General features: G+C 40.2%; 1 protein-coding gene across 1 annotated transcript in view; it reads left to right on the forward strand.

The window, feature by feature from the left end:
* cpne7 (copine VII) overlaps positions 1-27583 on the forward strand; it is a 44433-nt gene that overhangs the window by 13568 nt on the left and 3282 nt on the right. Inside the window, exons 6-16 of the mRNA XM_081605177.1 lie at positions 491-565; positions 5318-5401; positions 5968-6057; positions 7116-7214; positions 7426-7512; positions 7882-7941; positions 9460-9593; positions 20222-20276; positions 22773-22824; positions 23730-23863; positions 24876-25112. Coding sequence (XP_081461303.1) covers positions 491-565; positions 5318-5401; positions 5968-6057; positions 7116-7214; positions 7426-7512; positions 7882-7941; positions 9460-9593; positions 20222-20276; positions 22773-22824; positions 23730-23863; positions 24876-25112 — 1107 coding nt within the window. The remainder of the gene's footprint in view (positions 1-490; positions 566-5317; positions 5402-5967; positions 6058-7115; positions 7215-7425; positions 7513-7881; positions 7942-9459; positions 9594-20221; positions 20277-22772; positions 22825-23729; positions 23864-24875; positions 25113-27583) is intronic.

Below are 27583 nucleotides of genomic sequence, written 5' to 3' on the forward strand. Positions count from 1 at the left end.
GACATAGTGGCTGAAGCCAGTGGAGCCTCACATGCACCTCTTGGTTTCTTCTTGTTTTCCTATCTTTCTAAGCATTTTGCATTCCTTAGACAGTTGCAGATGTCTTTCCACTGTAGCACTGACTATCATTTATTTGAGTGCATCAGACCAGCAGCACTTAGCTGCTATGTTCTTTCATAAATGTTATTAAAGAAGCATCACATAAATATTTTTCCCCTTATAACTGTAATTTCTGCTTTTTTTAAAAAAAAAAAATGTGGCTGAGATGCTTTTTTTTTATCACAAATTAGCTTTTATGCTCTTTCAACTCATATATCTGAATGAAAAAGTGATCACTTATTTTCTCCTTTGTCTTTAAAATGTTGGCATTCATCTTTACCGTCCATTAAATGCCGAAAGAGTAAATGTTTTATCTGGGGAAAAAAAACAAACAGCACAATATTAAATGAGTCATTAATGGATAAATCTTGAACTATTATTTGTCATTCAGGTACATGCTGAAGAAATTTCTGGCAACAATGGCTACGTGGAGCTCTCCTTCTGTGCTAAGAAGCTGGATGATAAGGTGAGAAGACTCACACTTGTTTAACTAAATATAAGGGAAAGCACTAGAGATCACAAGAGCTCAGATAATACTGCACTATACTGTTATGATATTGGCCAGTAAGTTCAGTAATATAATAAAGTGATTATGACAGTATCAATGTCAGTACAACAATCTATAAATCAAATTGCAACCCATCGCATATTGCCAGAAAGGGAAATGTGTTTTTATATGCTGCCATTTTAAGGCGGGATGTTACTGACCTCAGCTGCTCCGGCCCACACATGTTCAAACTCTGCCCTGGGCACATTTCAATCAAAAAGGCAGCGGGAGCTCACATCTACTTACAATTCTGATGATTTCAAGTCACACTGAGTTCTCCGGAAAAGGGCCCTGGGAGAGCAGCTTCATGGAGTGACCTTGATTCCTAAAGGTGCAGACAGCGAGACGGCAGGTGGATTTTGCTTTGGAGTTGCGGCAAGAAATTTGCAGCAGCTCTGACAGGGAAATTTATTTGAACTCTTACATGCGGGCAGCAGCGATGGGGGGGGGGGGGGGGGGGGGAAAAAACAAAAAAGCATACTTGCATTTCTTTTCAGGAAAAATGTTCATTTAAATTTTGAAGATGTCACTTACTACTAAATTACTTATGAAATTTTCAAAATATATCTCGAAGGCACTGAGGTTCACCTTCTCAGTCTGTCTTGTTCATGCAGTTTCTTGCTGTTTGCTCATTATAATGTGCTGTTTTGTGTTGAGTCAGAATAAAGAGCAGGTATACTTTGGAGCAATCATCACCATTTATCTGTGCAAACCAGTCAGCAGCAAACCTGAATGTCAAGCAGTGTTTGCTTGTTCTGCTGTTGCCGTTCAAGAAATCTGAGGATTTTTGTTGGATAAGAGAGTTGGAGAACGAGGAAGGAAGTAGGATTCAAAATGGCAGATGTGACTCATCATCTCTAGAAATGATCCACTTTTTCCAGTTATCTTTTTTTTTATTTAAACAAAAACTACTGTGTCACTAAAGATGACCTTGTGAATTACAATGAATGTTGATGTTGCAAATTTTACCGCTTACCTGTGAACAAGCGCATGCTTACTCTTGCCACTTACTCCACTAATAATACAGCAGTAGCAGTGCGTGGAGGGGCAAACGGCAGATGAAACCAGAGGCGATGAAACCCAACATGGATGCTGAAACGTTAGAGAAGGCAAGGGCAGCTGAATGTGACGTAAACTTCCAAATTATTTTTAGGTTCCATATTGTTTTTTATTTGATACTTGGCTTATTACATTTAAAGGACTGCTTTTTTTACTTTTATGAATGGACATTAATACTGTTTGGCTTGAGATCTAGTCCATGTTTAAAGTTTTAGTCTCCTCTCTGACTGAGTTTGACATCCTTGTAGAAAGTTAGCTCAAAAAGTGAGTTTTCCATTAATTTTAAATAAATTGTTCTTTTCCCGGCTGATGTTTGTCCTGTTGCCTGAGACGGTGACTTGAGCCTTACGCTCAGGCTTGAGTTATACTGAGGTTGCTAAAATAAAGACTCAGTTTAGATTTTTAATAACCAGGAATGACCCCAAGCGAGTCTGTAAACCATAACCAACAGCTCTGGCAGCTGCTGCACTGTTTTGCATATTTTGCTGTGGAGGAAGGCTATTAAAGCTCCATAATAATCTGTTCGTGTTAGCTGTGGCTCCATAATAATGACCACCGCACAGATGTCTCCTCAGCTGAACGCTAAATAAAATGACTTTGTGTTCTTCATCCAGACATTGGACATTCTCTGTCATTTCTTCCTGGACTACTCCTTATTTGCATTGCATTTAATAGCATGCTTACATGCTCTACCGTGCTAAGAATGAACAAAGATTAGCAGATAAGAATCTTAAAAAATAAAACACATTATTAATCTCGGTTACTTGTCTTTCTTAGACAAGAAATGCATTAATTTATTTACTCACATAGATAAATGTTTTTCTTAACGTAATTTTCAAAATTATTTAAAGCAGCAAATGACAGCTGTTTGCATGTTTAATTAAATGTTAAAACATTAAAACTGCTAAAGTTGGAAAGTTGGAATTAAGGAGAAGTAGTAAAGGATTTGCTCTCCTGACCTACACCAACATAAGCGGCATACATAATATAGATTCATGAATTTCATGAGAAATTATTTATTTCAGTCAATGGAGACTTGACTTTGACTTAACTTGGACTTATAAACATTTCTGCTAGTGGCACATCTTTTCTACATTCCTTGGGGAAAATTCACAATGCTAACTGTTCAGGTTAGATGTATGGAAACCATAATTTATGGGTCTTAATTGACTGTCTGCATATAAATGAAGTTCAGTCGTTCTGCTGCTTGTAAAGGTTTAAATTAGGGACCAGACATGCCACCCTGCACTAATGCAGTCCACAAATATTGCTGAACTATTCAAATATTCTACTGCTGCCTTTTAAAATAAGGAATGTAAAACCCTGTTACTGTCACTTTCAACAAAAGGTTTCATATCCATCTGTAAATAAGCAGAACTGATGATGTTGGAGTTTTTCCTGGCAGACTGGTACCTGCTACCTGGTGACCATTTCTATGCTTGTAGGTGAAGTAAGTACAACTGCAATCTGACACAGAAGTAGGAAGAGATTACCTGTATCTGCTGGTTTAAATTGACACAGTTGCATCTGAGTATATTTAGTGCAATCTGCATGATAAATCAGGTTCAGAAATAAATCATGCAGTCTCTGCAAAACATTCAAACATTTGGATCGATTGTACTGCTTTGCGGTTTGTCTATGATGTGGAGCATATTTGTAACACGTATAGTAAATTCATTGTAAACAGTTGATCAAATGGCCAACATCATTCTGTAAATCAGAATATACGAGTCTTGGGAAAAATCGATTCTGAATAAAAAATGTGTAGAAACCTTGTTCACAAATGAACGGCAAGCAGAGATATTAAAGACATATATCTTTTAAAGGCAGTCTTTCATATATTTAGAATAAATGTGTGTTCAAATGCAAAAAAAAAAAAATTCCCCACATCTAAATCCATTGAAAATTAAAATTTCAAATCCTGATTCTATAAAAATATGAGGTTTTGAGATGGAGAGCGTATGAATCTTAAAGATGAGTGAACTTAAAGGCCAGAGGAACCTGAGACACATCTTCACATTCAGACTGGTTTGAACATTTTGGTTTGTGAGTTAATGCTGTATCTGACCTCTGACCTAAACATAATCCTGAATCTAATCACACTGGTAAGCCTGTTCTAATAATGAAGGTAAATAATCATCTCCAGCTCAAACCACAAATGTCTCATTGCATCATCTAACTAACGGTGACACGTTAGACATTTCTCCACAAACACCTGCGTTTAATAGTTAAATCACTAAAACAGTTAGCTTTCACCTTTTTTCCAGTTGCATTACTTCATCCTAAAGCATTTTCAAGCAAGTCGGAAGGATATGGGCTGTTGAACAGAGAGTTTAATTATGGATTGTGGTAGCGGCTAATGATTAACATTAATGTCATGTTAGCCAGAGATTAAATGACATGCGTTTCCCATCAGCCCATGGAGCTGTAGCCCACTGGCCACTGGTTGCGATGGCAACGCAGAAGTGATACTACAGCTCAGCATTTTTATTTTTCACATTTATTTTCCCCACTACCCCTCAGGAGACCTATCTGACTAATGTGGCGGGAAATGCGTCCTTAACTGTCTCCTGGCGTGTACATCCATGTGCCACAGCCACACAAACATACACACTAGCAGACGTACACAACTGTAATTATTTGTTTTCCTCCCTGAAGAATCAATTGACCTAAATAATCTGCATAGCTGCGGCTCTCAGACGCCTTGCAGACGAGATAATAAGAGGCCACCGCAAGTACTGCTAAAGCATGCCAAATATGTCATGCGTTTATATTTGAGCAGGTTTATTTGGGTTTATTTACCTATGATGTAAGCCACAGCTGAGCTAATTTGATTACCTGGAACATGATGAAAGGTAAAAAAAAAAATAAAAATCTAAACAAGTGAATCTTGAATATTAAGTAGATGTGTAATAGTTAAGTAGATTACAGGGCTGCTCAGATTTCGTTAGAAAAAGAGCAGAAGCTAAATATAAAAATCAAACTCAAATTTAACCTCAGTTAAAAATAAGAAGTTCTCAGATCTCAACATGGCATACGTTGTGTGCAATAAACTTTATATGTGTGTCTTCGCCTTCATGCAGTTCATCTGTAAATTTCTCTTTCATTTCAGGCAAACTTTCCGACAACCTCTAAATAAAGTATTCAGAGGTTGTCAATGGTAGTTGACAGAAATTAATCTGTCAACTACCATTTCTGTGTCTTGCAACTTTAAAAAGAATTATCCACATCCTCGCCAAAATTTAACGAGTTCATCATTTTGCTGTTGCTTCACTCCTCCACCTAGTTTTATGATTTATGCTGCAGGTTTTGTGTCAAGATGTCTGAAATCAGAAGGACTGAACGTTTTAGCCGGGGAGGAGAAATAATCATTAACCTTCAACGCTGCCGTCTGCCAAACTATCTCATTAACTGTGTGAAATATGCTGTAGATCAGAGTTTGGACGTGGTCATTTGTTCTTATGCTAAACAGAACTTTACCTCCGATTTAAAAGGCAAAAGCTAGGAAACAAATTCCTGAAGGTGTTTTAGAAATTGATTTCTGAGAAATTTCACATCAAGTCTCTCACATAAACCACTGTACTACCAGTTTTCTTGTGTCTTCTGTCACAGGATCTCTTCAGCAAGTCAGACCCATTTCTGGAAATATTTCGAATGAACGACGATGGGACAGAACAGCTTGTCCACAGAACTGAGGTAGTCAGTGCATTTTGGATTAATCTCACTTTGGAGTTTACCCCACAGCTATGATACGTACTGTCCTTTGTTTAATTAAGAATCACAAAGAGTAGCAAGTGAAATGTTTTGCTGTGAAATGGTGCAGCCCTTTAAAAAGCTGGTGTGTCGTCTGTTGTTGCTTGTATCTTACATATAAAGCTGATCATTTATTGATCACTATATGCCAGTAAACTGTTATTCACTACAAGGTGCTTTGTATTGAATCAAGTCATATCTGCTGACTTCAAATGTGTTTTGATCCACTATGCAACAGATGATTTAAAGTATCTTTGATGATACCGGATGGAAGTGGACAGGGATTAAATGTCAAAAATAATGGCAGAAATTACAGCAAGTATCTTTTTTAATGTTGATGTGACAATAACTACTATTAAGATCAGAAACACAAAGCTAATTTTCACATTTTATGTTTGTTGGATAGAATTTCCAGTGGTACCAAAGCGGTTGGGCTACATCCCAGAGGGAAACGTGTAAAGCTGTTTTGTCATTACGGTTCTGACGTGCTGTTGTCATCATCCTAACAGGTGATAAAAAACAACCTGAATCCAGTGTGGGAGCCCTTTAAAGTGTCACTCATATCTCTGTGCAGCTGCGACGAAGAGCGGAAACTCAAGGTAATCCTCAGTGAGGGAACTCTGAACGTCCACAACTGTAGAGCTGAAAGTCTGTTTTTGATTTATATTTGACAGACACGTTTTTTTGTTGTTGTTTTTTTTACACTGCCTGGCCAAATAAACAAGAACGACAAAAAGAAAAAAAGCACAGCTTAATAAGACGCAGTGTATTTGGTCCGTTAATGCAATGTCACAAATTCATTTTAATGAAAAAATAAACTGCTGTTTGAAATCATGGTCAATCTGTGTATTAATGCCCTCTGAAGAGCTCATTTATTGGGAACATAATGTGACTGAACCTGCAAGTGAAGCAGCCCCACATTAAAGCACTGCCCACACAGCTTGGAGCAGTAAACACCCAGCATAATGGCTGCATCACTCAGCCCGCTGCTCTTGTTGGGACTCGTAAAGCGCATGACGTTATTACAGTTTTTTGTGTCATTTCTGACCTGATCACCCTAGATTCTCTTGCAATCATTTTTTTAAATCTAAAGATCACAATTTAGTACTATTGTTTATATGCAGTGGACAGCTTGTAACCTTTTTTTTTTATAGTTGTCCTCTTTTGTTTTTTTTGTTTAATTAAAGTCAGATTTTCATTGGCCAGTTTCTAGTTTTCCTTCAGGCCTCCATCTACTGATCCGAACTTTGTCTGACTCAGATGTTCTTTCAACAAAAACACACGTGAACTCAAAACGCTTTTATCTTTAAAGTTGAAATAAAATGCTGCCTGAATCCAGTGTGAGACTCAGAAACATTATGCCCAATCAAGTCATCGAAACGTATGTCCCAGCATATAAGAAAGTGATGTTATTTAGGAATATACAGTCAAATAAGGACACGGCAGGTTTTTAAGGCATCGCTAAGCAAAATCAATTTAAAAATTTTTAATTAAAATGTTTTCCACATAACTCTATGTGCTAGGTGCATGCTGTTTAACGAATGCAAAGCTATTCACTGCCTCAGTTCTGGCTTTCTTTCTTTGGTCAGGCTGTGTAATTACTGTATTTTCCAGAGCCAAGCTGAGGGAGTAAGCAGTGTTTTTTTGTGTGTCATAGTGCCTAGTGTGGGATTATGACTCCAGAGGAAAGCATGATTTCATCGGCGAGTTCTATGCCACATTCAGGGAAATGCAGAAAATTTCCAGTGGAAATAAGGTCAGTGAATTTAGAGGCAGAACGGAGCAGAGGGAAGTAGAAGAGAGGAGAGTCGGCTGTGTAACATTTCCAACAAGCCTCTCTCTTCACGCTGCTGAAATCTATCTGACATGAACCAAATGTTACGGTGCCTTTATGTCATTAGAGTGCATTACTCTGATTGTTTTTATGTTTTTCATATTTTTTTTGTCTTTCACTTGGTTTGTTGAAGGTTTCGTGGGATTGTGTGAATCCTAAGTACAAACAGAAGAAGAGAAACTATAAAAATTCAGGAGTTGTCATTCTCAGTGACTTGAAGGTAGGAATCAGCTGCAGAAACATATAATATCTATCAAAACAGTTTGGAAGAAGCAAAGATGTTTCAGCCACCGTCTCAGCCTGTTGCCATCTAACTGTAATCTGCACTATAAAACATGTTTTACAAACAAAAAAGTAATTTAAAAGCAGATTTCTTCATACATTTTAATTCATTGTTTTTACAAGCAGTGTTGTCTGCTTTCCCACATTACAGTCAATCCAATTCTAAGTTTAATTTTGCTTTATTGAAGCGTACATCCTGTTAGCGTAGGTGATCATTCTGTTGCAGATCATAAACCTACGATGAAAACTGTCCTGAGGATTGACATGATGGAAATGTTCATTTGTTTTTTTTTTATTTTCCTTTCAGCTTCACAGAGTCTACTCCTTCTTGGATTACATCATGGGAGGATGCCAGATTCATTTTACGGTGAGCTGTGCAATCTGTATTTACAAGATGCCATTTTCACATGGCTACAGGGTGGCATAATTCTGCAAAGTTATCTAGATTTAATATCTACACATTTTCTGCATTAGGAAAACACAGCATGTTTTGTACTGACTCCTGACAGCATTTTCTTTATGTGCAGAGCTACTTTCATTGTTACCAGCCTCAAGGCGATACAGAAACTGTTTTCAATTTTGTGACCTTTGCCCTCTGTAAAGCTTCTTCTCCTTCTGTTGTTGCTGGATGTGGTGAAAGCAGCTATTTGCATGTACTATGTATGGGAGCTATAGCTTTTCTTCAGTCGATGTAGGTGTAAAATATTGAAGTATTTACCTTTGATCATAGTTTGTTTCAATAAATAATTAATAACAATAAGCTTATTCTGGCTTTCCTTACTGCTAAAATATTTTTTCGCAAACAACATAAAGGTCTGCCAAGTATATCGATAATAGGTTCTGTCAAACAACACCCATATCAATGTTTGTAAATCAATCAGTGTAGCTCTCTAATCTTTATCAATGATTAATTTGTCACCTTTTCCATTGAGCAATCTACCTGCAAAAAAAAGCACAAGTAGACTCCTGTAAATTTCTCAGTTTATTCATAATCATAATTAATTACAGTTCAACTAAATATTAATCAATAATTACATTTACAATCAAACAATTTTCTATTGTTAAGCAGAGCGAAACAAATACACATTCAAAAAGATAAACGCTAACAAGCAACAATGAATGGTTTTATGAGTGGGGGTGAATGGTCAATAATCTAATTACTAGATTCTATGAATTACCAGAATCTAATGAGATTATCTTGAAAAAAGTAGATGGAACCAAAGTGTGGAACCGACATTAATCTGTCTGCTTACGCACCAGAACCTCCAGAACCAAAAAAGATGCCTCATTTTGGTCCAACACAGCTGTTCTACCTTAGTTCTCTTGTGTTTTCTGGATAACCCTTGAATGTAGAAATGGGGTCTAACTGACCCCACACACATAAAACTTGTATCATTTGCTACAGTCCTCCACATTTGCCTCAGTCCTCGCATGCACAAGGGTTAAAAGGTTAACAGGTGGTTCAGGTAACGCCTGTGTTTTCAGGTCATGAGGTTCCAATTAACCAATCAAAGGAGTACTTAGAGGAACACAAGCCATACACTACATCAAAAGGTCAAATAAAATAATTCATTCACATTTTTCCCCAAATATCAACAATCAGTCGGTGGATTTGACGCCGACTGATTGCCTCATGAGTTTTTTTTTTTTTTTTGACTTTTCAAATTTGCAAAATCAGTTTATTCGTATAAGAAGTATTTTGACATTGACCGGAATTAACAGTGAAATTGGTAGAATAACTTAGAATGCTTCTCATATTTGGGAAGTCCAAATATGTGTGAATACGATATTTTGACTAGACCTGTGGTTTTATGTGGGCACTTTAGAGGAACGCCTTATTCTGTCACATTTGTGACACACCTACTTTGTCATTTCCTCCTGTCAGGTCGCAATTGACTTCACGGCGTCCAATGGAGACCCCAGGAACAGCTGCTCATTGCACTACATTAACCCGTACCAACCCAATGAGTACTTAAAGGCCCTGATAGCCGTGGGCGAGATCTGTCAAGACTATGACAGGTTTGTCAATCTTCAACTTCTTGGAAAAGGCTCTCTGGAACAAGTTTTTGGATTGAAAGCTATTTTAGTGGGAGTCACAGTAAAATGTGCAATTCCATGTAAATCTCAGTAAAACGGACAGTAATGGAAATTGTCAGCTTTCCCCACTTACTAGTTTGTGATTCAGCTTCCAGAGCTAAGTGTTACTCAGCAGCTTATTTATTTCATTTTTTGAATGTGCTGACATACTTTCAATAGTTCTCAGAAATATTTGAGTTGCCTCAGCAGCTCAAATATGTCATAGAGTTAAACTTCCTGTTAATGGATTAAAAAAAAGCTGCATTGTGGAAGACTATAGAAAATAATCTTTGGCCTTCATTGCATAAGATATGCATAATATTATTTTTACAAAGGTTCTTGACTGCAATTGAGGTCAACAAAAACTTTGACTTGGTTTTCGAGATGATGTTCTTTGTGGTACTTTATCCTTTTTATCCTCTTCTAAAATTTCCATTAATTTATCAACTTTCCATCTGTCCAGAGAAAGAAAAAATACCTTTTTTTACTTATCAGCTCCCAGAGCATAATTTGTGCATATTTCTCCATCATTACATTTTATTTTCACAAAACAAGATAAAGTAAAGGTTAAGATATTTTTTCTGAAGGTGCTCGCAAAAACACTGGAGCAAATGAATATGCATGTGGTTACAGGTTTTCTTTTTGTCTGCAACCAGAAAATCAACAGGCGGATACGCAGCTGCTGTCATTTTCCTTTTACAGTGCGGCCAAATAATGTTCTGATATGACTTCCATTATTCCTTACATACCGACTAAATACATAATTTTACATGATGTGTTATGGTGCAAGCCACAATTCAGATGCAGATTAAAAACCGGTTGGTGTTTCTGTGTTTGTGAGATTGATAGATTGTTTGAATAAGCTTTGACAAGAGGTGGAAAGGGAAATTAGTGAAAAAAACATATCTGGTGTAAATTATCTAATATGAATTGTGTAACAGTTTTGTTAAACATACCAACTAAAAAAACCTTGGATAAAAATGAATAATCAAGGAATTTCATGTGGTAGAAGCAAACAAACTTGTTGAACTTTACAATAAGTGACAACTTCCAGGGGCTATGTTTGATGGTAAAGTATATTTTTATTTATTCATGTCCATTATTCTTCTTGTTTTAGAAAGATTTAGATGATGTGCGAGCTGACAACCTGACTGTGCGCACGCCTTCTCTCACAGTCGTAGCTTTTGGCAGCAGTTGCAGCGACTGGTTCTCCTTCTTAGTCTGCATAGGCTCATTACATCGTTCTCCAGATAAGATAGGGGCCGACACCAGCACAGCAGGCACTTCAGACAGAAGTGGGAGGCAGGGGAACATCAGCAGGGTGTCAAATCTGATGTAAAAACCATAGAGGTGCAGCATGAAGCCAGATCTGTCTGCATTTGTGTGTTCAAAATAAGGTGAGACAGCTGATTGGTTAATATCTGCTTTTCATTAAACAACGTTTGAAAAAAGACTACTTACAGACCTGCAGGTAGTTAATTAACAACAATTACACCTAGAATGATCTGATTTGGAGAGCGGTCCGATCCATCTGTCAGAACTGAGCCGGATGAGGCTTAATTCTCCGACTACTGATTTATGCAGCTCCTCCTATTGAATATCAGGGGAGCACTGTCTCGCTAATTATAGCATCCGAGAGATAGAGAACCTGCCTGGTAACGTGCAGCCGATCCTGCTAGCGCTATCCTTCAGATGTTCACACGAACTCATCATACATGGAAACATGCCTGTGGGCTAATAGGGACTGCAAGTGTAGGAGGCCCTTCCCTTTAAAGGTGGTATTGTTACCGTGGTGTAAAGAGTAGGCGTGGAAACCTTTTAGCCTTTAGTGAACATAGGTGATGTGGGATTTTCGAGTCCTTGCAGAGGAGTGCATGATGGAGCTGGAGTGACTAGATTTTTGTCTGTGTGGGTAGAGACTCGGTTACCTCTCTGAGAGGGTTGTTACACCAGCTGCATCTCCATGTGGTTCCTCTCTGGTGCCGACAAAATGAGATGAGAAGGATCACTATGTACTTGACAGTAAAACTTACAATGAACATGACTTGGGAATAGTCTTCATTGTTGCCTTGTGCTGAGGATGTAGCATCCCCCTGCAAACCCCAGAATATCCCTCATTCCCATATAACGGAGCACTAAGAGGAAGTAATGAAAGCTTTTTGCGTCCATCCGTCCATTCATCCTTCCATCCATTCATCCATTTGTGACTTGTTGACTAACACTGCTGCCGTATCCCTCAAGTCTAAACTGTTTACTTACATCAATAAGTGGGCTCTGAGTAAAAAGCAGAGCCCACTCATCTCCCCAGAATATAAGCGTCTTTCTTTTCTCTGAGCTCATTTTGTTTTGCCCCCAGTGATTCTGTCAGTGCACTTATTTCAATAGTGCAAATAGTAGAACAAATCTAGAAACTGGGTGAATGATAACGATTTGAATTTATGAAATTTTGTGTCCACAATAACGTTTTTCACCTTTTCTATCCATCCATCTGACCAATTATTTCTGTTAAGGTTGCAGGTATACAAATAGACCTTTGCAGGCAAAACACACATTTTTTACTAATTTAAAATACTAATTTGTTATGAGCTTGTACTTTACATCTCCTGACTTTGCTAATGTGGTATTTGCTTAGCAGTCATGCACATTTTTGTTGTTGTTGTTGTTGTTGTTGTTGTTTTTGGTTTTAGAAAAGATGCAACTCAGTTTGGGTCTTTTTAGTTTTATGAAGTCCTGATATTACAAACATTATTTTTCAAGTAATTTAGTAATTTTGTCCATTTAAGTCAAATACTCAAGTTAATGAATCATCTAGATTTGCTTTATTAGCAACATCAAACGTACAGTATGGGTCAGAGAAATCCTATGCATGAAAAATTTATCTTCCACTTCCCATTATTGAATAAAAAAAGCTACAGTTCCACTTGAAGACATTTGACCCAAACCAAAAAAAATTTTTTTTCCTCCTTCAGTCTGTTTGAAATGCCAGTAACAGTGAGAGTTCAGTCTCTATTTAGTGGAACTGTTTTATTTTGATGAAAATGGATCAAATTTCAGTTAAGAAAATGTAAATGGATAGACGTCTGTGGGGGTTTCTGGGAAGCATTGTTACAGAAATGCATTTATGTCTCGATACAATACACTGCATTAGCCAGAGCCAGTGGAAAGGTTGAATGAAAGAGAAGAACCTTTATACTCATCTAGATGTTTCTTTCAGAGAAAAACGGTAACAAACACAAGGTCAAAGCACATCATGTTCCAAGCAGTGATCGAAAAAAAGAGATCCAATTATCCAGAAACCACAGAGATGTGCTCTTACATTCTGCAGCCATTGTAAATAATGTACAATCAAAACTACCAGAAGACAAATTGCAGTAATAAAAATAAATTTGGTCTCTTAGTTTTGTTGCTAATACAACACAAAAAACTACCAGCAAATAAAGTAGATACAACGGTTTGAAACAAACAAAAAAAATAATAGATCAGTTTGAGTTAATTTACTTGAACGTTATCAGACTGCTCACTCTGAAAGTCATCTCTCTGCCAATGTTTATGCAAGTCAGCATCCATCGCAGCTAATCAAATGCTTGTGATATCTGAAAAGTTGCCTCAAAGCAATATTTGCTACTCCACCACAACCAAGAAAAAAAAAAATAAAAATAAAAATAATCACCTGCTTACACGGTAAATTTTATTCAGGTACTTCATCCGCTCTAACTGAGTTAAAGATATCTTCTCCAGTGTTTGTGCCCCAAACTATGATTCTTCAGAGTGTGTGATGGCATTTGTTATCTCTCTAATGTGGAGAGTTATTTTGTCAAAAGGGGCATGAAATGAAGTCAATGCCTAGATAAAAGAGGCGGCCATTAGAAAAGCTGTCTGTGGGCAAACTGTCACAGATGCGACGGAAAACAAGATGCGACAGCTCTGTTCTTTATCTGAAAGTGTCAGATTTAGTTATATTTCTGTCATTTGAAGAATTTCAACAGTTTTCTGGGTTTATTGTAAATCAAAACCATTAAAACATCTATCCATTGCTGCTTATGTCTGTGCAGCAATGCATGGGCTGTGGGAATTGATCCTGATGGTCTTCAGGTGAGAGGTGGGGTGTCACCATGGACAAGCTCCAACTCCAGTCCTGGAGAGCTACTATCCTACAACTTTTAGATGCATGCATGCTCCAACATACCTGAATCAAATGAATGTTACCAGGCACTGCAGAGCTGAATGGCATGCTGATGAAGAGAATTCAGCGACTTGATTCAGGCGTGTTGGAGCAGAAAAGCAAAAGTTGCAGGATAGTAGTTCTCGAGGACGGTACTTGGCCACCTCTCCTCGAGAGAGACAAGCATTCACAAACACACTCATTTCTAAAGATTTCATAGAGTGGACAGTTTTAAAAACATGTAAAACATTTTAAATAGGCATTTCTTGGGGGGAAGGAGAGGAAAACAAAACTTGGATGGAATGGCAATGACAGGCAAGTAGCTCGGTCACCCATGCTGCCCAGCTTTTCCCAGTCCTTCCCTCCCATCTAGAGTTGCAGTCAAAACCATCTGAAACCTAGACAAGACCAGGAGACTAAGTTCAAGACCAAACCAACCAGAGAGCATTTGCAAAGACATTGCCGTAATCACACTAATACAGTTGCTGCTGCACATGGCAAGCTAAACCATATCAGAAATCCAGATCATCTAGATGCACGGCCGTGCCTGACTTTTTGTTTCTCTGTCCTTCTGTCCTGTGTTGTACAGACATCTGAATATTTCCAGTGTTTATGCTATTCGTATTCCTCACCTTCATCCTCAGCACCTGGATGTGCTGACATTTTCAAAGTAAAAACTTTTAAATCATTTAAATAGAGTCTGGAGTTTCACACTAAGTTTCAGTTGCAAGGTACTTCTCTCATCTAATCATCTTTACCTCAGTCATACACACCTTCTTTCCCTGACCATTAAGGCAGCACCTTATTAAGAAGTAAACAGGTTTTCTTCATTATTGTTGCATTTTGCAATGATGTCATTTGCAATGAACCCACCTTTTCCTCAATTTTCTCTGTCATTAAAACACCTCCATAGCTTTCTGTGACCTTTTGCATTTGGAGTGCTACCAAGTGTAACGGGTTTGTGAAACTCCATCCAGCAGGCTGAATATATTATTAGCTTACAAGACATGAATAGCCAATAGATGCGATGTTAACATTGCATGCACTAATTTAGCAGTTTCCAGTACTTTATGTACAGAACAACTTCCTCACCCCTCCTTACAACCCCTTCTTCTCTCTGAATCAGCTGTTTCTGAATTTCAGTTTATATGAGGGTTTTTGAAGAAAATGCAGCTCTGTTTTGTTAAGTTCAGTCTGTCCATCTTACATTCTAATTTGACTGGATCACAAATAAATTCAGTTCTTTTTCCTCTTTTGTTCCTGAATGAAGAATTTTTTTTGTCGCACAAATATAAAGGATGACAAAAGCTTGTGATATGGATAGAGAGAAACCTGCACACTCGACCTTCGCTGCATTTAGATGCTACCCGGATCTTCATCAGGTCAAACATCTTAACAGCAATAAGACATGCAAAAAAATTTAATTGAGATCATTTTATAGTCCTCCTTTGTTCCTACCAGTATCCATTTCACACATCATTAATTTATTTTGCTAAGTTGACTTCACATTTGGAGGCTCTAAATTGACTAAGTCGTGTGTTTTCTGACATACAGGGTTATTTAATTAACAAATGATGCTCTATAAAGAGAGTTTTAGTGTTTGAGACTGAGAAAATGGGATATAAAGAGCAAATTTTGACAGCATGACTGAAAAGAAACCCAGTACTGACTTATCATATTCACTGGGTTTAAAGCTGTGTTAAAAACAAAGCAGCAAAATTCAATATTCAGGAAATGAAAGAAAAGGTCTTCAAAACATTATTTGCTTTTTCATCACATTTTTAAAGTCTTTCATGCAAAGAAAACCAATAAAATCAAGATCTAGAACAGATAATATGCACTCTGATGTAAACTCAAGGATATCTCATCATTCAGTTTGGTCATTCAATGCATTCATGCTCCATAGATAACTCACACTTTTAAAGGGAGAATATCAAAAGCAAAATCACACATACAGATTTTACATTAAAAGAATTAGCTGCCATCCTGACATAATTCTCCTAGAAGTGTTCTATGTTTGATTTATTTCATCAATCACATCTTGCATCTTTTTTTTTACATGATGACTCTGAAGTAAAAGTCATAAAAAAAAAACAAAAAAAACATGTTATTTGTTGTTGTGTCTTCAGAATATGTTTTTATATTTGTTTCATGGCAACACTAATATTTTTAGAGTCTTTGTGCTGAAAAGCTACTTTAGAAATGACATGTTATGTGCAAGTACAATTAAAATTGTAGGACACATTTTTAATTTTTACTACACACATTATATAAGGATGTGGTAAAAGCATCATTTTAGGGTGATGCTGTGCTCTAATTTTATCCTGACTCATGAACACTCGTCAAAACAATGGAACAGACGAGGAATCAAAATTGTAAAACTGTCATGATCCGTGGTTCTATGTGTTTATTTTCTAGTTTCTGTGTGATTCTGTTCCCTGTTGGTCCTGTCTCTGCGTCTTTCCCCGTTGATTGTCTCCCAGGTGTGTCTCGTTCCCGTGATTGCCCCGTGTGTATTTAGTCTCCCCTGTTGTCTGTATTCTTCGTCGGGTCCTTGTCTATCGCTTGTCATAGTTTGTCAATTGAATGCTCATTGATGTCACCTGTCTCCGTGCTGCCAGTTTTCCTCGTGCTGTTTCCCCGTTGTTCCTTGTTGTTGATCCTTGTCATTAAATTCATCATTTTCCATCACAACCTGGGCCTAAGCGTCATCTCACTCACCGTAAACCACCGCCTCATGACAGAAGGACCCGACCACGACCGGTGAGAAACGCATCGCATCATGGACCCAGCAGACCGTCGTTCCCTGTGGAGGGAGATCAGGAGATACGACGAGGAAATAAGTAAACCATATTCACCGTTCAGCCGCCTCAACGCCGCCACACGTATGGCGATCCAGCTGGACAGGTGGATCCAGCTCCTTCCTCGGTTGGGCTTGGTGGAATTTTACCAGGAGGTAGAATTGGAGCTGAAGACGGTAAAGGCTGTGCTGGCTGCGAGACCTAAGCCAGCTCCACCTATTACCGCAGCCTGCCCGTCTCCGGCCGCCACAGCCCGGCTCCCCGAGCTTCCTGCGCCCGCTGCCGGCGTGCGGCTCCCCGAGCTTCCTGCGCCCGCTGCCGGCGTGCGGCTCCCCGAGCTTCCTGCGCCCGCTGCCGGCGTGCGGCTCCCCGAGCTTCCTGCGCCCGCTGCCGGCGTGCGGCTCCCCGAGCTTCCTGCGCCCGCTGCCGGCGTGCGGCTCCCCGAGCTTCCTGCGCCCGCTGCCGGCGTGCGGCTCCCCGAGCTTCCTGCGCCCGCTGCCGGCGTGCGGCTTCCAGAGTCCCCTAGTGTCCTTCCAGAGTCCCCTAGTGTCCTTCCAGAGTCCCCTAGTGTCCTTCCAGAGTCCCCTAGTGTCCTTCCAGAGTCCCCTAGTGTCCTTCCAGAGTCCCCTAGTGTCCTTCCAGAGTCCCCTAGTGTCCTTCCAGAGTCCCCTAGTGTCCTTCCAGAGTCCCCTAGTGTCCTTCCAGAGTCCCCTAGTGTCCTTCCAGAGTCCCCTAGTGTCCTTCCAGAGTCCCCTAGTGTCCTTCCAGAGTCCCTAGTGTCCTTCCTGAGTCCCCTAGTGTCCTTCCAGAGTCCCCTAGTGTCCTTCCAGAGTCCCCTAGTGTCCTTCCAGAGTCCCCTAGTGTCCTTCCAGAGTCCCCTAGTGTCCTTCCAGAGTCCCCTAGTGTCCCTCCAGAGTCCCCTAGTGTCCCTCCAGAGTCCCCTAGTGTCCCTCCAGAGTCCCCTAGTGTCCCTCCAGAGTCCCCTAGTGTCCCTCCAGAGTCCCTAGTGTCCCCTCCCTAGTGTCCCTCCAGAGTCCCCTAGTGTCCCTCCAGAGTCCCCTAGTGTCCCTCCAGAGTCCCCTAGTGTCCCTCCAGAGTCCCTAGTGTCCCTCCAGAGTCCCCTAGTGTCCCTCCAGAGTCCCCTAGTGTCCCTCCAGAGTCCCCTAGTGTCCCTCCAGAGTCCCCTAGTGTCCCTCCAGAGTCCCCTAGTGTCCCTCCAGAGTCCCCTAGTGTCCCTCCAGAGTCCCCTAGTGTCCCTCCAGAGTCCCCTAGCGTCCTCCCAGAGCTTCCTAGCGCCCTTCCCGAGTCCCCTAGCGTCCTCCCAGAGCTTCCTAGCGCCCTTCCCGAGTCCCCTAGTGTCCTTCCCGAGCTCCCAGCGCCCGCAGCAGCCGGCGCTCCGCCAGAGCTCCCAGCTCCAGAGCTCCCAGCGCCCGCAGCAGCCGGCGCTCCGCCAGAGCTCCCAGCGCCCGCAGCAGATGGCGCTCCGCCAGAGCTCCCAGCGCCCGGAGCAGCCGGCGCTCCGCCTGAGCTCTCCGAGTCCGCTGCCGGTGAGCAGCTCCCCGGTGAACCTCCCGAGAATCCAGCCGGCCGTCCTGCCGGTTCCACAGCCTCGGCTCCGCCCGAGACTCCGCCCGGCCGTCCTGCCGGTTTCCCGGCCTCTGCTCCGCCCGGCCGTCCTGCCGGTTTCCCGGCCTCTGCTCCGCCCGGCCGTCCTGCCGGTTTCCCGGCCTCTGCTCCGCCCGGCCGTCCTGCCGGTTTCCCGGCCTCTGCTCCGCCCGGCCGTCCTGCCGGTTTCCCGGCCTCTGCTCCGCCCGGCCGTCCTGCCGGTTCCCCGGCCTCTGCTCCGCCCGAGCCCACGGCCTCTGCTCCGCCCGAGCCCACGGTCTCTGCTCCGCCCGGACCCCAGTCTCCAGCGCCTGCAGCAGCCGGCGCTCCGACCGGCCCACCGCGGCTCAAGCTCCGCCTCCAGCGTCGCCGCCCACCGCGGCTCAAGCTCCGCCTCCAGCGTCGCCGCCCACCGCGGCTCAAGCTCCGCCTCCTGCGTCGCCGCCCACCGCGGCTCAAGCTCCGCCTCCTGCGTCGCCGCCCACCGCGGCTCAAGCTCCGCCTCCTGCGTCGCCGCCCACCGCGGCTCAAGCTCCGCCTCCTGCGTCGCCGCCCACCGCGGCTCAAGCTCCGCCTCCTGCGTCGCCGCCCGCCGGACCTCCCACGAGAGGTCTGCCTCCTGTGCCGTGGTCGGCCCCCGGAGGGTTTTGCGGTGCTTATTTCGTTTTGGATTTGTTTTTTGTTTTTCTGGACTCTGGCCCTCCTACCGTCGCCCCTCCGCCCACCCTGTTGGGATCTGGTTTTTGTTTCTGGACTCTGGCCCTCCTGCCGTCGCCCCTCCGCCCACCCTGTTGGGTTGTTTTTTGTTTTTTGGACTCTTTTTGTTGGGCGCCTGGTAGTCGCCCCTTGAGGAGGGGGTACTGTCATGATCCGTGGTTCTATGTGTTTATTTTCTAGTTTCTGTGTGATTCTGTTCCCTGTTGGTCCTGTCTCTGCGTCTTTCCCCGTTGATTGTCTCCCAGGTGTGTCTCGTTCCCGTGATTGCCCCGTGTGTATTTAGTCTCCCCTGTTGTCTGTATTCTTCGTCGGGTCCTTGTCTATCGCTTGTCATAGTTTGTCAATTGAATGCTCATTGATGTCACCTGTCTCCGTGCTGCCAGTTTTCCTCGTGCTGTTTCCCCGTTGTTCCTTGTTGTTGATCCTTGTCATTAAATTCATCATTTTCCATCACAACCTGGGCCTAAGCGTCATCTCACTCACCGTAAACCACCGCCTCATGACAAAAACAAGTGTTCAGAAGAAAGCCAGAAAATTATTTTTAAAAACATATAAAACTATTTGCTTTAATTGTTTAGAAGGGAAGTAAGTTTTTTGTGCTAAATTCTATAATTTAAATGGTGTCATAATAACAAGGATGAGTAATATTTGAATGTTGCTCTGTGTTATCAAACCGTCATGTGGGTGACTTTTGAGAGAGTTTAAATACATGTTGTCAACAGATTGGAGAGAACTGTGTCAATAGTTGCTTGTTATTCTCCCTCTACGTGCAGTGTATGTGGAAGTGGTTCTTTTATTCTGGTACTTTATCAGAAAGCAGTAAACAGACAATGGACATATTTTAATCTTCAAATTTAAGCCACGTAATTCAGTAAACTGGAAATATATTTGCTATCTTGCAACGAGGGAGTCAGCCCAGACACTGAATTTGTATTGTTATTTATTCACAATTGTGTTGCCTGGCCTTTGACTGGGGTGCTCCCTCCAGCACAGCAGTCTCTCGCAGTTATATCAACTCATGCAAATGGTACAATGGAAATATGAAGAGATGAAAGAGCGAGAGAAGCTCTTTGAACAGGTGCAAACGCTGGCTGCCGGGACCGCGGGACTGATTCCAAGCTGTTATTCAGGCTTTTATCGTGTTATGAAATGCAAACAAGCGTGGGGTGTGTCCTTGGAAATGTGAACAGATGGACACAATATTTTTTCACTGATTTTTGTCAAAACTGCAAAGTAATTCTAACTTGAGCTCTAATTAATTAAAGATTTTTGCTTTTTGTGTTTAGTGACAAGCGGTTTTCAGCTTTGGGTTTTGGTGCCAGAATTCCTCCAAATTACGAGGTGAGTAAGCCTGGTCGTAAATTAGGTGGGGGTTTTTTAACCATCTATTCTAGCCGTACCTCCCTCAACATGAATGGTGCATAATGTATGACTGTTTGGTTCTCACTTTGAGGTTTTGGTAATTTCCTTCACCCTGAGACTGAATGTTCACCTAGGTGATTTCCATGACCTACTTTGCGAAACACCTTGTCATTCCGTCAAACTTTCACATTTAAAACTAATTATCGAGTGTGGTTTTATTCATGAGACCCTTGTCTTAAAATATCAAGCCGTCCTGAGAAAATATCCTGTTCGTCAAGAACTGAAGTCGTAGCTTGTTGACGCAAAATTTACATGAGAATTCACAAGTGTGAGAGCGTATGTTTAAGAAAATTGCCCTTTAAGAACTGAAAGCTGTTTGCTACTCCAGTTAGCACCCCGAGGGAGAAAGCTAAACTGTGAGGAATAACTGTGCATGAGTGTACACACACACACACATTCACTTACAGATTAAACACTCCTCAGATAACATATCAAACAAGACCGGCCTATGTTTAATGTAATATTGTAATCTGGTGTGTTGCACTAATAATTATCATTTCAATCGTGCAGAATTTGCGGGAGAGCAAATGCATACCGAGTTTCTGAATTTACCATGACAGTCTTCGCCTTTTCGGCGTCAAATTTGTCAGACCGTGTGTGCTGTTAACACATTGAGGTTGCTGTTACCGTTGAATGTTAATTAAGTCATTATACTAATCATGAACTGCTCTCTGAACTTGGAAGCTAGGAGCTCTCTTGCATTAGGTGTGCAAGTTTGATGGATATGGGCTCAAGCGGCTCTGACGTTCGTAATTATGGTTCACGTGTGCCGCAGCCACATGTGCTGGAAGACAGCTCTGAGGGGAGAGTCTGTTCCACAACATTAGGACCAGCAGATTATGTTTCTTACGGATATACCAGAGGCAGAAGAGGAGTTGCGTTCCTTTTTTCAAACCTGTAAACCAGAGTTTATCTCTCACTGTTGGAGAAACCTTTCTAATGGTCGTCACTGATTGTAGTCTTAAAACATCACCCTGAGCAATACCAATGTTCTGACTGTGATGCAGATACTTTTATGTATTTCCGTGCTCCTCTAAAGAGTCCTACAGTTCACAGTGTTTTTGTCAGAATCTTCTACTCTGGAAAAGTGACCTCTGCAGCCTTTGTGTAAAGTTACTGTCAAGTAAGGCTGTTTTTTTTTTTCCTTTAGGGATCCTAGCAGACCTCAACCCAACACTTATGACTGCGTTTTATTAAAAAAATAACATATATATTGTCTGGTGCATTTCACTGCTTTATGTGTCACGCTGATTACCAGCAGGTAGTACTGAATGCACATTAGTGATTTTAAAATTTTTATGACTGCTGTTAGATCCATCTGCTGATTGCAAACTGTTGTGTATGTACTTATGTAAATCATTCAGTGACTATGGCAACACGAACACGGCAGGTGTTTTATGTGCCCTGGTTGAAGTAGGAATACAAGCAGTTAAAACGGTGCTGTGATGTGACTGTACTTTTCTTTGAGTGTTTTTCTTCTTTTTTTTTGCGTATGGTGTATTTAAGGGACCAGAAAAGAACTACACAAAATGAGAGAGTTTTGTGTAGTCTTAATCATCTTTATTTGATTAAGAGGACAATATATCTATATAAAGCAAGGACAAGAGTGATTGCACTGCTAGTCGCTGTGTTTCCTGCTTTCATCTAAGAAGGTCAGATGCAAAATATGCTGTTAAGACAGATAAAAACTAAACCTGCTTCCTTCACATAAGCCAAGTTGTCGTTCATGTTAAATTTCTTCACAGTTATTTCTTGTCTAATGTCCTTTTTAAAAGCCTTTAAATAGGAGCCAGCTGGACAGGAACCAATTGTCAGTGGTCTGGCAGACAGTCAGGGCTTCCAGAAAAGACTGTTTCTAGTCAGTGGAAAGCGACACAGTGGGGGGTTGCCAGTTAAAACACTAAGTGATAAACAGAATCCAAATGAAATTTGGATGACAAGAATAGACCAAATTGAAAGAAAAACCCGCTAAGATTCCTTCGCTTTAATCATATCCAATAAACGAAGCTCAAATCTGACAAACTAGGAGTTTACACATCCTAAACTTTTTAAGACACCAACCACAAACATGTTTCAAATCCTTTGTGTTTCTCTTAACCGATTGAACACACATACCAAATCAATAATACTGAAATAAGAGAAGAGACTTTTTCTTATGCTTTGATTTGTACGGATGAAATTTGCCCTTTTAATTCATTGTCAACTAAATTAATATAAGTTGAAAGATATCTGAACAAAGCACATGCAGTAAAAGACTGACTTTTACTCTTTTTCCCCCAGCAAGCCATTCCTATATAAATGAATGATGATGTTATTGCAATAAGAAAGCTTTTAAAATAGGAAATACGGTACATTCAATTTACTTGCTTAATTTTTGTACAGTTTAGGATTGATCATTTCTTTCTCTGTTCGCAGGTATCCCATGATTTTGCCATAAATTTCAACCCAGAGGATGATGAATGTGAAGGTAAGGAGTTCTCCACATGCCGATCCCAGAGAACAGGATGCTTTTTCAGGTGCAAGCAAACATCCGTAATTACAAAGTAGTTAGTTGAGAGATCTCCCATCTGATTTATTAGGTAAATGAGTAGTCCTCTTTCCAGATTTGTATGATTTAGCAAACATTTTATAATCAAAAATCATTAGGCTCAGCAATATTCATGTTCATCGAACTTTTTCACGTTTTGTCACATTGCAGTCCTAAACCTTTGAGTATTTCACTGGGATTTTATGTGATATATTAATGTAAATTAGCACATAATTGCGAAGTGGGGGGTAAATAATACATCTATTGTTTTTTTAAGCAGCAATCAGAGGAGTGTGGTATATACAGTCATATTTCCCTTTTATACTGGATAAAACTCAGTGCAACAAATAGCCCTTAAAAACATTTAATTGGTATGGAGACTACACCTGATTATATTTTAATCTCAGTTCTTCTGTGACAACCTCATTTTTCACAGAAGACTTGCATTTAATTTCACTGAGGTTGATCTTTATTATTATTATTATTATTATTATTATTATTATTATTATTATAAACAAATTTATTAGGCTTTAAATCAATGAAGCTGGTAAATACATGCCCCAAAATATTTAATGCTGTAATCCATTGAAAGGGGCTTCACTCAGTGGTTAACCTTCTCCCCAACCACCAGTTTTTATCCACTACTTATCTTGGTCTAAAACATAAAATCCTACTGAATTGCATTAAAGTCAATTATAAAAACATGGCAAAACAAGACAAAATTTAAGGTATTTAAATACTATTAAAGGGCACTGAAATTATATGAACTGAGCAACATATGCTGTATAAGTGCAAGTTGATATGTTACTTTTTCTTTTCTTTTGGTCTCTCCTCTGTTTGTTTAGAGATCCAGGGAGTCGTCGAGGCATACCAGAACTGCCTTCCTAAGATCCAATTATATGGGCCAACCAACGTTGCTCCAATTATCAACAGGATAGCCAAGGTGGCAGCAGGCGATGGCAACATTAAAGATGCTTCAGTGAGTAGCTCTGTGATATACATGGATTTAGCGGGTTTTGTTTTTATTCCTCTCACCGAGATTCAAAGATCAGCAGCTTCTGGTTCTCAGTGTTGCTGTCGCACTTCTAAATGGCAATAAACGAAAGATTTTATTATGAATGTGTGAATGTGCTATTATAATTCAGATTTTTCTGTGTTAGATTAGTAGTTTATGAAGTGCACCTCACTGATGCTACTAAGAGAGTTGTTTGAGTATTTATTTAGAGATACTTTACATCTTCTGTAATTTTTATTCAAAACAGATAAACTCATTTGGGATGCCAAAGAGCAAAGTCTTACTCTACTTTTTAATTTGTAATGCTACGCAAAAATATTTGCAGCTTGAAATTGATTTCACACAAACTTGATCTGCGATAAGTGCGTCAGCAAAGTTTCTTTTTCAAGTAAGGCAGCAAAGTGGATCAAAAGTAAGTCCCAAAATATAAACCCAAAAATTTTAATCCTGACATAACAAGGTAGGATTAAGTATCACTTTATATAGGGCTATGTCTTTAAGGTTAATATCCAAAGAAAAATACATAACTGCTTGGAGTTTAATCTATGTTATTGCAGTTAAATTGATTATTTGCTAAAGCAGCAGAGTCGGATACAACTTTTTAAATATAACCGTGTTGTTGTGATGGGGAAAAATAAATCACAAATTTTCCATTATCTAGATATCTTACTCATCTGGGGTATATTTTTCTGAAGAACCAAAAGCAGAGAGACAGAAAATGTCAATTTGAACTATTCAGGAAAAGAGCTTATAACCATTTGTTTTAGTTAATATGTTTTTATGTACTGTTTAATAGTAGAGTGCTTTGTAGTTCAGGGCCACGTTTGGCTGTGGCTGTGTCAAGTCCGTATAATCCCTCAAGAAAACTTGAAAGTCCTCCCTCACATGCCGGGAGGTGTCCTTGTACAAGAACAAATGGTGGTATTATCAATGGGGCTCTTTTGACATGAAGTAATGTTCTCCCAATTTCTTGCAGAGATACCACATCCTGCTCATCCTCACAGATGGCGTGGTCACAGACATGGCGGACACACGTGAAGCCATTGTCCGAGCGTCCTACCAGCCTCTCTCCATCATCATTGTTGGAGTGGGCAATGCAGATTTCACAGATATGCAGATCCTGGATGGAGACGATGGCGTCCTGCGGTCACCAAAGGGCGAGCCTGTCCTCAGGGACATTGTGCAATTCGTCCCTTTCCGAGACTTCAAAACGGTCAGTGTGTCTCTCCATCTGTCGTTTGTTTTTGTCTTTATTTGTTTGCTTTCAAACTGTTCGACATCTGACTGTTGAGCCACAAAGGATTTTGCACATCTGAACTTCTTTTTCTTTTCCCGTGTGATGTCATAAAAACTTTGTAACTTTAAAAGAGTAAACAGGAAGCCAAGCTTCACAACACAACAAACGCAATCTGCTTTGTGGATTACAACTTTTGAGCAAAGGAGTTTTGCCACATGAACTTGATGGTTGTGTGCAGTATCTTAGCTGTTCTTAGGACTTCAGTGGTCTTGATCGAGATTGTTTTGGGGATCTGCTGCAGCCACTTCTTCCGTTTGGGGGCCACAGAGCACCAATGGTTCCACTGAAGCTTCGGCTCTCCAAACCTTCTCTCTTTACACTTTTACCCCTCTCTATTTCTCAATTATCTCATGTTAATTCTTCTTCTTAATTTTGCTATTCTTTGGGATCACTTTGCCTATCACTGCTAATCTTTTTTCTGCAACTCCAATATCTGGTTGGTTAGCCATCACCTATGGATCTAGAAGTCCTGCAATGTCTTGTGCATTTTGTTCGCATTTAATTGTTTGGACAGATAAGTGTGGTGCCTTGAGACATCTGGGAATTGAACTCAAGGACCTCCAGATCTCTGAAGGACTATCAGTTCCTTCCTTCACTCTTAGCTGATTCATTTCCACAGTGAGGAAATGACACAGTAGCTGCGTGCGTGCGTGCGTGCGTGCGTGCGTGCGTGCGTGCGTGCGTGCGTGTGTGCCTTCAATTAATTACAAAAAGATATTACTCAAACTACTGCGGGAAAACAAAGCTTTGTGTCTTTATAAATAATATATTAAAAGCAATCTTAAAGGAATATTTAACTTTTTTTGAATTGGGGTTCTGGTAGAAATTTATTGGATATATTCTCCAGGTCAACTGTAGATACTTACCTAAGTATGTGTAAATCCATCTATGCTCATGTTTGCTTCCCTCTCTGGAAGTGCTTCTTACTATTTGCCTTGTTGCTCATGCAATATTGTGATAATGTCCCCTGACAAAGGCTTAAGAGTCCTCTGTGTATGACTGATATAATGTGACAACAGGAACCTGGAAATTTTGGCCCTGAATTTAAATGACTTGCACTGTTGAGATTATTGATTATAGGATTTTTTATGGGAGATTATTGTTTATGCATTCTCATGGTAGAGAATGCAAGTGGAAAATTTGTTTGTGAGCCTTTTGCTTTTATATTATGAAGTCTTCTAATTTACATAATGTTGCAGCTTTTCCTTATATTACCTTGTTTTTCTGCTACATTTTGATGTTTGCTTCATCTTTTTAAAATAAGCTGCCATGGAGCCACTTTAGCTTTTAAGATTTTTCTCCATTGCTGGTTCTTAGTGCTCATTAGAATATTACACCTTTATGTTTACGGCCATGAAGGTATCTCTCCAGGAAGAGTGCATAGAAAATGCTCTAAAGCTAATTTCTTTACTTTGTGTCACCATGTCGTTCAGTTGGATAGCAGAGATAGGACACAAAAAAGATAATTTAGTTTGCAAACTAAATTTATTTACCATCTAAAATCATTAAGAAGTCTAAGGTGTGCTAAAAAAGCAGCATCATTATAGTAATGAATTGATTGATGCACATGTATGTGGAAAAGGGATGAAGATCCATGCTGTTTGTGCCATGTTGGAGAAGGAAAGCTGCCCAGACAGACACAGAGAGGCCTGAAAGAGCTCGCTGCTGTAACCTGAAACACACCCGACTGAGGTGCAGCAGGATTGCTAATGATTGACCCAGGCTGTTGCCAAGGGAAAATATGGGTGAAATGGAGCCTGGATATTGAGCAATTACATGTGACTGTCTAGACATTTTAATCCTGCCAATATACCTTTTCTCCCTCAATATTTACTAAACTACTGAGCTACTGTTCTTATTCTTTACATTATCTGTTTGTAAGGCATTCTCCGGTTTTATCTTGTCAGACTTCCCGGTCTTAATTAAAGAATGGCGACACAGGCAATCAAAGCTAAAATAAATCTTATCAGTAGGATAGTTGAATTCACATGTACCTATTTGAACATCTGCTTTTTAAATTAGCATAGTCCTACTCACAAATCTTTCTGTTACCAAAGAAATTGAAGTTACTATATTGTACAGTTAAGCTCAACATTAATCATACTCCTAGCGGATTTATTTACATTTTTAAAAAAAAGTTTTAAAAAGTTTTTCTTAAACTAAGAAGTATGTTTGTGACAATTTAACACAACTTTTACCTCTCAAAAAACTGACAAAATAGTGTAAGATGAGTATGAATTTTGAAAAAGAAAATTCGGTAACACTTTATTTGAAGAGGGGTGAATAAGACTGTCATGACACTTTCATAAACATGACATAACACCTGTCATGAACATGAATAAACCTTCATGAATATTTATGACTGTTGTCATAAAGCGTCATTCGGT

The sequence above is a fragment of the Poecilia reticulata genome, chromosome 3 (genome assembly GCF_904066995.2).
Source record: "Poecilia reticulata chromosome 3, P_reticulata-male-v2, whole genome shotgun sequence".
In the NCBI taxonomy this organism is placed as follows: Eukaryota; Metazoa; Chordata; class Actinopteri; order Cyprinodontiformes; family Poeciliidae; genus Poecilia; species Poecilia reticulata.